Raw genomic sequence first — 14,085 nt, 5'->3', positions numbered from 1 at the left:
GGCAGGGGATCCACCGGTTTGGAGACCCTCCCCCCACTTCAGGATCATCAGAAAGCGGGGGGAGGGGAGGGAAATGTCTGCTGGGAGCTCTGTTATTCCCTATTGAGATTTATTCCCATAGAAAAACATGGAGAATTGACCTGCGGGTATCTGGGGCTCTGGGGGTGCTGTTTTTTGGGGTAGAAGCACCAAATTTTCAGTATAGCGTTTAGTGCCTCTCCCCAAAATACCCCCAAGTTTCAAAAAAGATTGGACCAGGGGGTCCAATTCTATGAGCCCCAAAAGAAGGTGCCCCTATCCTTCATTAATTCCTATGGAAGGAAGGAATTGAAAAGGTGTGCTGTCCCTTTAAATGTGATGGCCAGAACTCCCTTTGGAGTTCAATTATGCTTGTCACAGCCTTGATCTTGGCTCCAACCCTAATGTCTCCTGGCTCCACAAAGTCCCCAGATATTTCTTGAATTGTTTTGGCAACCCTACTCTGCCTCGTCCTCACGCCTCTTATTTGGCCTAAGCTAAAGGAGGCCTGAAGGGCTTGGGAGGGAACTCTGGGCCTACTCAAGGGGAACCCTTAACACAGAATGGTGGCAGCAATTGGTAATACCCCCCTGAGTCGTGACAAAAGTGAATGTATTATACTCCAGAATTCAATGCAGAAAAAAGTTAATGCTATCATAAATTTTGATCGAAACTCAAATTTATGATAGCAGCTATTTTCTGTATGTTTTCTTCAATCAATCAATCAATCAATCAATCAATCAACCTTTAATGGCATGTAAAAACAGGTTAAAAGAACAATGGGTTGAAAAACAGAAAATAGGTTAAAATACTGGACATCAGGATTAAAGTACATTTACATAAGATCACAGTTAAATGGGACAACAAAACTGTTCCTTGTCTTGACGAATCATTTTGGCCCAGTACAGAAATAAGGCAGTGTTTACAGTTATGTCAGGAGTAACATCCTTCAAAAGAAACTGGACCTTATCTGGATCAGCCAGACCCATCTTATTTAAAAGAATAGGATCTTAATATGTTTATTTCCAAGCATCTATTAAGTGGTAATTTAACTTTTTCAGAAAACGTTCTAGTGTTATTACTTCCACAGCTTCTCAGGGTAACTTTTTTATTGCTTAATTGGTTCAGTTAAGAAAGTTTACTTAGTGTTCCTAAATAGAGTTGCCAACTCCAAGCTGGGAAATTCCTGGAGATTTGCAGGTAGAGCCTAGGGAGGGGAGAGACCTCAGTGGAGTATAATGCCATAGAGTTCATTCTCCAAAGCAGCCATTTTCTCCAAGAGAACTGATCTCTGTAATATGGTGTAGTAATTTCTGTAGTAGTAATTCCAGGAGAGCTCAAGTTTCCTCTTGGAACTTGGCAACCCTATCCCAAAAGATCCCAGTTTAGCCGCTGTTTGGATGGTAGGATTCCAGGTATCAAAAACTTGTAGAAGATTGGTGTTAAAACATAACACATAAACAATATTATGCTTTCATCTACTGATGCTATATTGTTAGGTAAGTTTACTGCTTCATACAGTAGTAGGGTTGCCAGATCTGTGTTGAAAAGTACCTGGAGACTTTGGAGGTGGGTCCAGGAGAGCGTGGGGTTTGGGGAAAGGAGGGGCTTTGGCATTGTACAATGCCATAGAGTCCACCCTTCAAAGCAGCCATTTTCTCCAGGGGAGCTGGTCTCTGACACCTGGAGATCAGTTATATAAGCGGGAGCTCTCCAGGCCCCATCTAGAGGCTGGCAAACCTATCTAGTTGGGTAGGAAAATAGGCCTGAATGACTGAAATTGCACAAGATCTTAGTAGAAATAAAGCTATTTAAACCCGGTGAGTGATAGGACAATATAAATAAAATGATATAGAATTGTTCTTTGTTTTGCATTCTAGCGGCAAGAGAAGTTGCATGGTTGGAAAAAGAAGAGAGAGCGAGGCAATATTATGAAAAGCATCTAGAAGAGCGCAAAAAGAAATTAGAAGAACAGAGGCTAAAAGAAGAGAGAAGACGAGCTGCAGTTGAAGAGAAACGAAAACAGAGAATAGAAGAGGATAAGGTAAAAGGATCTTTGCAAGGGGAAGTAATGACTTTTGAGGAAATGTAGTAGTGACAATTTACTTGAAGGACTGATTGTTTAGAATTAACCAAGGTACCAGAAAAATAGTTATTGCATTAGTTCATTCATGAAAGGAATAAGTAAGGCCTCTTTGCTAACCAGCAAAAGTTTTTATGTATAAACTGAATGGAAACTTAGCTGTTACAACCACACTACTGTTTAGCACCATATGGCTGACCTGGACTATATCTCCTTATCCATGGGTTGTTCAATCATATAGCTTAAATAAATTGCCAAGTACACTTGAAAGCTTCTGGCAGCTGTGGTCTCATTCCTAGCCATATATACCAGGGCAGGGAGTATAGTAGCTAATGGAATAATTATGTGACATGGTAGTGGTACAGCTTGTGAAGGCTGGGACAAGGACTTCTCCCTTGACCTGAATCTGAAGCCTTCCATTTATGTGCCAGTACAGAGGTTGTAGTAGTGTAGTACTGCACTGGCATTTTCTCCTCTTGTGCCAGGTATCTCTGAATTACACTAGTGTCAGAGTTCACTGCTATCCTAAGAAATTCAAAGATAAGGTTTAAGATAATGCTGTATTTGACTTACTACAATCTAATTCTTTGTGTCTTTTGGTTATCCCATTAACGTTAAACTCAATGAATTCCTTTTTCTCCAACTGTGTGTTTCAGTTACATATCTGCTTAATGGATTTTTTGGCAGGACTCCTGGTGTTTACAGACTCCTAAATATTTATTAGGGCGGCACATTTTAATTGGAGCTAAAGCTAGTGATTTTTTTTTTTGTACATGAAATTTTAATCTCTGGGGCTGAGATTGTAAAACTGTTCATATCCGAAGCCTTTTTGGCTTTGTTTGAAAAGATTAAAGATGACCTTTTAGCAGTGGCTGATAACCTCTGTTCAATAAATTGGAAACTAGTATGGTGTAATGGTTAGACTATTGTTCTAGAAGCTGGGACACCCAAGTTCAAATGTCCGCTCTGTTATGGAAACTTATTGAGTGACCTTAGGTCTAACCTACCTTACAGGATACAGTGCAATAGAGACTGATGAAAGCATCTTTGGGTCCCCACTAGGAAGAAAAGTGAAATTATAACTATCTAAATACATAAATTATCAAATAAGATTGCCATCCTCAAGGTGGCACCTGGAGATCTCTCACTATTTCAGTTGATCTCCAGCTGATAAAGATCAATTTCCCTGTGAAAAATAACTGCTTTGGAGGCTGGATTCTATATCATTATACTCTGCTTCGGTCTCTCCCCTCTCCAAACCCCGCCCTCCCCAAGCTCCACCCCTAAAATCTCCAGGTGTTTCCCAACCCAATGCTGGCAATCCTATCTCTTCAGTATCTCAAAATGATTTCAAAAATATGCATATTACTAAACTGCTTGAGATACTGTGACTGTATTGTAAGGTACTCAACCTTTCTGATTTCAAACTCAAAAGGTAAAAAGCTCCTTTTCATTTAAATATTTTGTTTCTTTCAAAATGTTTTTAAAATTGCTTTGTTGATTTTGAATTTATTGGCATTTCATCCCTAATGGAGGGATCCAAAGGTGGCTTTCCACTCACTGAGAAATATTCTGTAAAGAGTTTATTCTATCTATGAATGTCGTCTTCATGGAATGTTTAGACTTGCAGATTCAAAGGTAGAAGAGCACCCTAGTAGTCTCCCTGCTCCCTGATTAACTTTGTATGAAAACCAAAACATTTTTCTTTTACCTTGCAAACAATGCCTTCGTTTCACTAAAAAAACCAGGGTTCTGTTAAGTATTTGCTGCTTATTTTTGTAAGCCGTTTGAAAAAGACAAGCCATCCATAATCCCAAATGCAAATTCCATAATGAAGGAAAGCCTTTTAATTTAAAGTGGAGGTAAGTAATTGCAGCTGGTGCACTTGTTGTGGTTGAATAAACATTCTCATTCTGAAATTATTATATTAGCTCTGAAAAACATGAACTTTCTCTTGAAAAATCATCATAGATAGAAATTATTACTTCAGAGTTACTTTTGCCGCAGCCAGTTTCTTTCCAATCCTTTACCATGTTTGTTATATTTCAAGCAAAGTTCAGTAACTTTAAAAATCTAAAAAAAGTGAAAAATGGACTGTTGTGGAATGATGGATGCCTGCTAGAATCATAACCATCCTTTTTCGAAATGGCTATCTGGTACACCTTACAAACAAGCAAGCTGGTCGTACTTTCACTTTCATAAATCAAATATGTGTCATGTGTTTAACTCGTTGCCTTTAAGGAGCGACATGAAGCTGTGGTGCGACGCACAATCGAGAGGAGCCAGAAACTGAAGCAGAGGCAAAATAGGTGGTCCTGGGGAGGTACACTTCATAGCAGCAGCAGCATTAATAACAAAGGTAAAAAAGGTGTTTCAGGTAGCATCCATGTTCTTTTGCTGATATAGGTATGTGATGAACTCTTTGAGGAATTCTCTCTGCAGACTAAACTATGTTGAGTTCTTTAATTTAGACTTTGTATGTACATGATTCTTATATTTTATACTGAACCAAAAAAGAAACCAATACGTGCTTTAACTCTGTCTTGACTTGTGTTTAATTTTGTTTGTGCCTGTGTGATCTTGTCTGTCTTCCAACAGTCTATTCTATGCTAATCTAAAGAAAAAAGCACCAACATGCATTTATTTTCTTGGACCTTTTGAGTATTTTAGGAACCTGAGCCTGCTTTGGTGGGGAGGACGGGATATAAATCTGAGAAATAAATAACATTATACAATGTGAAATCTTAAATACCAAGGAGAAAGGATGTATTTTGTTGGTAGAAAGCTGCTTTATTTCCTCTGAAGATGCTAATGTTTGCTGAAATGTCAAGTAATAATATAATGCTTAATCGTCTTATTTTTCTAGCATATCAGTAAATAGGTGACATTAATTCTAAAGCAGTTCCCTAAATGTTTTCTCAATATATGTGCCAGTTAAGTCTTTTCTCACCTCTCCGTCAGTGCTCCCTCTAAGCTGTATAGTCTTGTGAGCAAAAATGATCTTACTTGCATTAAAGCTGTGAGCTGCTGCATAAATTAGTTTGTTCTGGGGCCATCCTTCCTGAGCGAAGACAAAAATGTGTGAGCTGGAGGCTAAAAAACTGTGAGCTAGTTCACAGTAACTCATCTTAGAGGGAACACTGCTCTCCATGGAAACAGTCTAATATGTCTTCATTGCTCACAGAGTGAATATGTAGAACAAAATAGGAGTCAGTTGCACCTTTAAGACCAACTTACTTTTATTCAGAACGTAAGCTTTTGTGTGCATGCACACTTCTTCAGATGAGGAATGAGGTACAATAAGCAGAGCCACTTTTGGAATGGGGTTTGGAATGCCAAGTGGTACAAAGTTAAAAACCAATAGCAGAATAGTAAAATTAACAAATTCAGAAAACCTTTAATCTGGGTTGAAATAGCGTGGGAAACCATAAAACAGTAACATGTCAGAATGTGAGAATGTCTGTTGATTATTCTATTGCTAATAAACCTGGGTCAAAAAGAAGGCATTTCTTTCCCAGAAGTTTTTCCTGACCAACTAATTTACCTTTTAACATGTAACATAAATATATACATCATTCTAGTTTGCCATTAGGAAAAATACATTAAAATATAGTAGAAGATGGGTTTAATATATGTAATGAGATAAACAGCCAATATCCCTAGTTTGAGTGTGTCAATACAAAAGCGTTATTCTGATACACTATCCTAAAAGAGAAATACATTGGAACACTGTGGATATATCGCCCTACTTGGTGAAAGTGGGATTAGCATATTTAATGAGATAAAAAAACAAAACAACATCTCTGTTCAGTCATGGGAGGTGTTTGTTCCAAGTTTCATAATAGTTTGTAATTCAGCAATTCCCCTCTCCATTCTGTTCTTGAAGTTCTGAGAGTGGGTTTAGCATCTGTAATGAGATAAAAAATATGTGAATATGTGTATCATTGCTCTTATAAAGACTAAGAACTTGATACTGCTATTTCATTGAGCTGCGGAATCAGTAAACAGTGCTCTCTCTACCTTTGCTCTTTGCTTCTGTCCATTTGCTGTTCTTTAACTTTTTTTTCCTTTTCCTTTTGGAAATCATTGTCTTGCATTCTGTCCCTAGGTTATTTTGTTGAATCATCATTCACCTTTCTCGATTTAGCAGGCTTGGAGTACCACTTCAGACCTCTGGGTGGTGCTAGAAAACCCGGTACATAAATCACTGATTTGATTTCATTACTAGTAGATACCTTCCCAGAATAGGACCTCAACATCAGTAGCTAAACAGTCCTCTTAGACTCAGTGCATGCCTAACACCTGCTAATAGACTAGAGTTGTTCGATATCCCCTACTTTCTTCATCAAGATTACCGAATTCTTACCAGGTGACTTAAAGAATGTGGTACAGTTCAGAATATAGTATATCTTTTTAAAGAAATTCTCAATGCAGAGGTGTTCCAGTCTATATAGATTTAGACTGGAGTATCTTTGTATAGAATTGACTGTCAGAGTCCTTTCCAACTCTGGAAGCAAGTAGTGTTGTTAAAAGCCCTATGTAAAAATTATTTATTTAATCTGATGTTCTCTTTCTCTATTTTTTAATTTTTTTACTGTTAGAAAAACTTTTCAAACTCTATTTGCTTCTCAGTACCCTTGAACTATCTTTTCCATTCTCGCTATGGTACATTTATTAAAACAGCCACATGATTCAATATCAAATTGCATTCTGAAACTTAGCATTTAAGAAAAACAAAATGAGTCACATTGTAATAACACAAAATATGTGTGCATCACAGTGTTCTTCAGTTTACCCGCTCATTGCTTTCTCTTTCTGTCCTCCTTTTCATAACGTTTCTGTCTAATAACTCCATGGGTATGTCTGCTGAAGCACCCCTTCCTAGCCCTTTGTTAATGTTTTCTTTCTGATTGCTGACCTGCCTGTAAAGAGCTTTGCATAATTGCTCTCCACACATGCTTTGTTTTCTCAAAAATAGTGGAGCAAGGTAGCTTTGGGTGATGTTAGGTGATTGCTGCATTACAAAAGTTTAAAAATGCCAAATGCAAGTACAGATAACTTGTGTGTCCATGCTGACCTGACCCTGTTAATTTTGCTGAAGTTTCTAAAGTTTAGAAAGTGATAAAACAAATAATCTCATGGGATTACAAAATGGCTATTATAGGTGGTTATAAAATATAATGAAAAGAGACAAGGAGATGATGTCTGAGTCATCACACCAACAAGAAAGTAATAGCCATGATAAGGTGAAGAGGGTACAGTGTTGTGGCTGGGATGATTAGGACATCTGTTCAATAAAGGACACTTTTTAGTAAGGCTTTTATTTTGTGAGACAATCAGACTATATTAGAATTATGGCCCCATTTGAGATTATAGAACACAGAGTCTGAGGACTGAGGTTTGGTGAGCCTCTCTTACTCATGTAACATGAAAATTGGCTGATAGAGATTAATCCCCTGTAATATAATTTATCTACAGGAATTCTTGGGGCTGAAAGCTGCCTAACCTTTTGTTCCCTCCTTTTTTCTCTCATATTCATTATTCTTCTTTTCCCAGCTTTCAGGTGTTCACAGTTCATATTTTAAAACATTTTTCTGTTTTGCACAAGCCCGTCTCGGAACCTCCTGTTGTAAGCACAGCAAGATGGAGTTGAAAATCTCACTGATCAATTCATTCAGCTTTGCCTGTTGAAAACTTATATTCTTGCTTGACTGAATGACTACTGCTACAGTTTCAAATTAAACAACCTTGTGCGCATTCTTTGAGTCACCTGTAAAATTTTCCTTGAAAAATCTTCCCATTTTTAAGCAACAGAGGGGGGGGGGAAAGAAGTAACCCTCTTTACTGTTCCCTGTAGAGGACTAGGAGGTTGCATTACTGCATGTAGGCTGCCAATTAGCATTATTTCCATTTGTTTTAGATCCAGACAGGCGGTCTGTTTCAACAATGAACCTTTCGAAACATGTTGATCCAGTCATTAACAAGCGGCTCTCCTCCTCATCTGCAACATTACTAAATTCTCCAGACAGAGGTACAGTTTAAAAAAAAACAATGCCTGAAAAGGAAAAGACTAAAATATTCTGTATTGTGATGTGACCATTTTGAAAAACTTCAAGAAGATCTGAAGTTGTTTTATGTACATTATTTAAGGAGGAAAGAAAATTTTAAAAAGGGTTTGAACACAAAGTGAATTGAATGGTTGGCCACATTTTGGCAGAAAACAAACAAAAAACCAAACCCATGCATCACATATTTGAAATATCAAAACTTGCTTGAATCTACATTTAGCAAGTGCTAAAATCAGTGCTTCTGTCAGGTATTTTAGTAAATGAATAAAAACTAGAGAATCAGTGTATCATTCCATAATGCATGGAATCCATTTTATTTTTTGTCCATCACCACTAGAACACATTCACATGGTTGTTTTTTGTTTCAACAATTTAACAAACAAAAATCTTGGAATTCCTTAAGCATAATGAATTGTTGGCATAAATTGGCTAAGAACTATTGTTATATGTTGGCTTGGTTTTAAAGGCAAGCCATATTCCGAATTATATTTTAATATTTAAAAAGAAGGAAATTGGGTATCAGATCAGGTGGTTAGGAAATCACTTACCATGCAGTATTTCATCTACTTTAATAGAAAATAAATGGAAGGATTGGTAAGTTTGTCTCCAACATTATTAAGAAGTTAACATTTGTGATAAAATTTATGTTAACCAGAATATCCAAAGGATATCGTACTTTGTTTGGAGTTAAAAATACAATCGGGGACAAAAGATTGATTGTTATAATGTGAAACTGGTTGGAAGGTCTCAAGCATTTGGTAAACATAATGTTCTGAAAATCTGTGGTTTTTCTGTTTAATAATTGTGTGTGCTTTTCTGCATGTATGGTGGTATATATGTGTGCATATGTTGTGTTTATATGCCTTGCTAAAATACTGTAACATTAAACTTTGAAATGTTACCTTAAGGTACTGATCTGGCTGTGCAACCTTTTAGGCAGCAAAGCACAGTTCTTCAGAGTGTTGTTTACATTCAGGAAAAACAGTTAGTCACTGCTCCTTATATTTTTGTTAACTTTTCAGACTTTTTTTTTCTTTGTAAGAACTTTTCTCTGAGGTATAGCTGTTTCAGGTTTACAATAGAACACATTGAAATATAGACCGTTTTTGCACTAGCGTTTAACCCGAGGTGGCATCCCATTTTTGTCTGGGGCATTTGCTGGATTTCGCACATGTTACTCCGCATCCTCCTTCTGACCTGCGGCTTAACCATTTCCACCGCGCGGTATCTGGATGCTCATTTTTGCGGAGTTTCCGAAAACCTGCGGATCCAATCCGCAGAACTTGCAGTGGGAAAATCATCCCATTTCGCAGCGACTGCTTTTGGGGGCATTACCCTCCATTGCCGGTGAGTCCTCCCACTGCCTCCCCCTTTGACGTCACATGCCAATCATCAGCCGACATGTGCCCATCCTTTTTTTTAGCATTTTTACTTGATTGGGTTACAACGATATTTCAAAGCAGCGGAATTCCACCATCCATTTTATCATACATAAGGGTTGATCCAAGTGGGCAGCCGTGTTGATCTGAAGCATTAGAACCAGGCTATAGACATTAACACCTTTAATCACGAACGCCATTCTTATGCTGGCAGCCTTGCTTGGTGGGGGGGGGGGGCGAATCTCGCCCATTCTCTCCCACATCAGCCGTAGAACGGAGCAGTGCATTCACATAAGACTTCTGACATGTGCCCACTCTTTTAAAAACATTTTTATTTGATTGCGTTACTACGATATTTCTCAGTGGCGAAATTCTGCCATCCATTAAATGCAACGCATTATCATATGTAAGGGTTGATCCAAGTGGACAGCTGTGTTGGTCTGAAGCAATAGAACAAAGCGCCAGACGACTGCATCTTTAAGACCAACTAAGTTTTATTCAGAATGTAAGCTTTCGTATGCTCTTAAGCAGACTGAGTTGCCTTGCTGCATGTAGGCAAAAAACCAGCACCTCCATCATGGAATAAAGGCATGCCACACTTTTGGTCTCAAGACATTGTGAATGTGGATATCACAATAGAAATGGCTGTGGGGGAGTGGGTGGGTTCGTCTTTCAAAAACCCGGCACAGGATGCTAGAGCCAATAGTAAAGCTCAAACATCACACGTGATGCAGTTAGCCCGCGAAAAAAGGGGGGAGGGACCCCATTCACGTTACTTTTGTTACGTTGTTACACAATAACACAACCACGCATGTGCTTAAAAAAGGGGGGGGGACTCAAATTTGATTGACATAACTTTGATGTCAATCCGATGCTAATGCGAAAACAGTTTGGCGCACGCAAAGCGACCTTGCAGAAGAAACCCTGGTGCGAAATCTGCAAAAATGATCTGGAAAGAATCACTCCGCAGATAAACGGTAGCAAACGCTAAATGCGAAATCGGTCATAATGTCTGTAGTTTTCTTCAGAAATTACTGATAGATAAATGTCAGTTTACAGTTGATAAAGATTTGAGAATAATAGTAGGAATGTCATGTGCTTTGCTCCTGAAAAGTGTGCTCCTTAAGCATACTCCCCACTGTCTTTAATGTGTTTAACATATATTTTGCTGTCTACGAGCCATCATACAGCATGTAAAAGGAATGCAATTCATTGCTTACTGAGAAAATGGTGAATTTCAGTGATGATACTTGCCCAATCCTTCAGATTCCCAGCTCCCATATCTGGAATGTGATTAGGGTTTAATTCTGCCAGTTTGGTTTCATCCAAGATTGTGGCATAGCCTGATTATGTTGTCCCTGAGAATGTTTTGAGGGAAGTATGTAAGGATCAAAGACAGTGTACTGCTTGGTTATGACCAAGAACAAACTCTTATGTCAGGAGTGGGCAAACTTGCTTAATGTAAAAGCCACAGAGAATAAATGTGAGATGTTTGAGAGCAGCCAGGAAGGAAGGAAGGAAGGAAAATAAATGGGGAGGAGGGAGAGTTGAAAAGAAAGCAGCTTTATCTTTAAATGTATTCTCCAAGTCACTGGCTGGCTTGGCAAAGTTATTTAAAGAGATAAATGCTTTCTCTAAGCTGGCCAACAGTGGGAGCTTTGAGAGGCACACAATATGTGTGAAAGAGCCACCTGTAGCTCCTGAGCCACAATTTGGCCACCCCTGCTCTATGTCATATATTATTTGAATGGGTTGCATCCTGCAAAAATATTGTGCAATGTCTGAACAAGGATCCTCATCTTTCCCCTTCCCACGCAATCCTTTCTGACCCTGGAAAAGTTTAATCCCAGGATTGTGGGTCCTGTATGAAACAATAGTCACATGTGTCAGGAAATTGCAGTGGGGAGGGGGAAAATGTTCCTTACCGCAGCCCACATGGTACTCCATGCAGTTCCCACAACCCCAGGAATAGGGTTGCTAGCCTTCAGGTGGGGCCTGGAGATCTGCTTTTACAACTGATTTTCATCTGACAGAGATCAGCTCCCCTGGAGAAAATGGTGCTTTGAAAGGTGGACTCCGTGGCATTGCACAATTTTGAGGCCCCTCCTATCTCCAAACTCCACCCTCTCCCGGATCCATCCCTAAGTCTCCAGGTATTTTTCAACCCAGACCTGGCAACCCTAGGAATAAACTTCCTTGGAGACAGAAATGGCCTCTGGGGCAGAAGGATAGTGCATTTTAGTGCCTTCCACTGAGAGATCATGCAATGCAACCAACCCAAAGTTTGATTTCCATTTAGGAGAAGGGAGTAATTCAATCAAATAATGAGAAATTTGCTTGATACTGCTTTTTTTTTTTTGCAGTCATTAATTATTTTTATTTTGGTCTCTGTGCAGTGTTGCTTGATCAGTTGCTGAAACTTCATAGTTGTACAATGTTCTCTCTCTCTCACATTCTCATTCTCACTCTCTCTCTCTCTCTCTCTCTTTGTGCCTCTGTCCTTAGCAACCTCACGAGCCAGTGGGCAAATCCACTTTTGAATATTAAGTTTCAAAAGCAGTTTGCCTTGTACCGGGAAGGGCTCATATTAGGAAATAAGCTGTGTGCAGCAGATCTTGTGCCACTCTTTGAATCATTTTGCTAAATACTAATTGGGACCGATTTCGCAGTCACCCTACACCACTCTCACATTCAACTTCTCGGCGCGGCATCCTGATTTCCCACTTTCTGCCCCGGTGCTGCAGCAAAGATCAGCGTTTAAGCGCAGCAAACAGAAACTGGTTTTTAGCAGTTTCTGTTTGCTGCACTTAAACGCCTATCTTTGTTGCAGCTTCAGGGCAGATAGTGGGGAATCGGAAGGATGTCACGCTGAGAAGATGAACATGAAAACAATGTGTAGGGTGAGTGTGAAATCTGTCTGGGTCCGAAATGCTTGTAAAAACATAGCACGGAATAGGCATCATTTGAGAAATGTGTAAAATTAAACATAATTTTAAAGATTGCCAAGTACACAGCTTTTTAATTAGAAAAGATTAGACTTTATCATCTGCTAAATCGCCACACACACCCCATTAAACAAATGTGCCTGGCAACTCTATATATAAAGAATTTCAGTCGCTGTATTTCTTGCTTCTAGTCATATTTGCTACTGCATGTGTAAACTGTGTTTTTTGTATGTGTTCTCTTTGCTCTTGTGACATCTGTGGTGTTGTACACAAAACCCTTTTTTCCTTTGGTGGGGGCATGTGCTTTAAAAATTTCCTGCTTAAAAACTCACAAAGCCCACTCCAGACAGATCCCTGCCTTGGGCTACTAGGATGGCTTCAATATTGAGGTGCAAAAAAGATGTCTAGAAATGAAGACATTTTATTGAATAGATTCAACTCTGATGAAGAGTTCCAGAAGAACATTTAGAGAGGAATCCCAAGTCAGGTCTACTCAGAATTAGATCCTATATTATTCACTGGGGCCTACTCCCAGGAATGGATTGCAGCCATCATTTCTCAGTAGGTAGTAGATGGTACCTAACCCTTAAACACACACATAATCAATCTCACGATGAGATGAATGAAAAAAATCTTCTTGTGAGGATAAATAATCACAATTTGAGCCAATAGCTGCGCTTTACCTAAACAGTCCTTTTTTTGAACACTGCATGTATGTTCTACGCCCATCTGCTTTCCACAAATCATATAGAGCAGTACCCACCCAGAAGAGAACTGTATTGCAGTCAGCATCAGTTGCACAGTTTGCGAAGCCCAAGTTTTTTGGCAGCACAGATTCTCTTTCATTGCAAAGGGCAATTCCAGATGGCTACATCTGTCCCATGACTAGCACCAGAATATGAAAGGAGTCCCATGCAAGAAACAGCTAGCTACTAAAATGGGTGTAGATTTCTGAAATAAACATATTTTATTCAGTAGGGAAAATGTTTTTAAAAGGGGAGATAAATCAAGACTAAATGGGATCTTGGGTCCTCATTCAAGAAACATTCCAAAAAATGTATTTAAAATCTGTTTTGCATACTTTTATGGGAACCAATATGAACCTTTTAATAAATATCACTAGAAAGTAATAGCACATTATAACTTTTTTGTTGTTGGTATAGTGGTTTTGGCTCAAAACTATCACCTTCCAAGTAGTTTCACTCTGCTCATGAAAAAAGTATCAGTGGTTGTCTTTAGGGTGTTCTTCATTATTATTTTGAGAAGTTAATTAGACTTCTTGTTAGTTTTATTCATCAACATTTGGGAGGGGGGCATTCTGTGGAGTGGGTGGGGATATCCCACCCCCAAATGACATTTTGGACCACTTTTAGTAAAGCCAGCAGTGGCCTGAAAAACAATAAGTGGGACACAACCATTTGAGTGGTCCCTTTTGCTAGGAGGCAGTAAAAGGAACCACTCAAATGCCTGCCAGCCATTTCATGGCCAGTTCACCAACATATGTTACTATCAGTGTCCTAACCATTCAGTAAAGCATCCACATATATTTTGCTACTAAGAAGAGGTTGACATTCTCAACAGTTTCTCCCAGG

At 38.9% G+C, this 14,085-nt stretch overlaps 1 protein-coding gene across 1 annotated transcript in view; it reads left to right on the top strand.

The window, feature by feature from the left end:
• MAP7 (microtubule associated protein 7) overlaps positions 1-14,085 on the top strand; it is a 175,546-nt gene that overhangs the window by 117,284 nt on the left and 44,177 nt on the right. The window contains exons 4-6 of the mRNA XM_060240007.1: positions 1,899-2,062; positions 4,343-4,460; positions 8,022-8,132. Of these exons, the coding sequence (XP_060095990.1) occupies positions 1,899-2,062; positions 4,343-4,460; positions 8,022-8,132 (393 nt within the window). The remainder of the gene's footprint in view (positions 1-1,898; positions 2,063-4,342; positions 4,461-8,021; positions 8,133-14,085) is intronic.

The sequence above is a fragment of the Heteronotia binoei genome, chromosome 1, assembly GCF_032191835.1.
Source record: "Heteronotia binoei isolate CCM8104 ecotype False Entrance Well chromosome 1, APGP_CSIRO_Hbin_v1, whole genome shotgun sequence".
In the NCBI taxonomy this organism is placed as follows: Eukaryota; Metazoa; Chordata; class Lepidosauria; order Squamata; family Gekkonidae; genus Heteronotia; species Heteronotia binoei.
The sequence above is the reverse complement of the archived record's forward strand: the minus strand, read 5'-3'. Positions and strand labels throughout refer to the sequence as shown.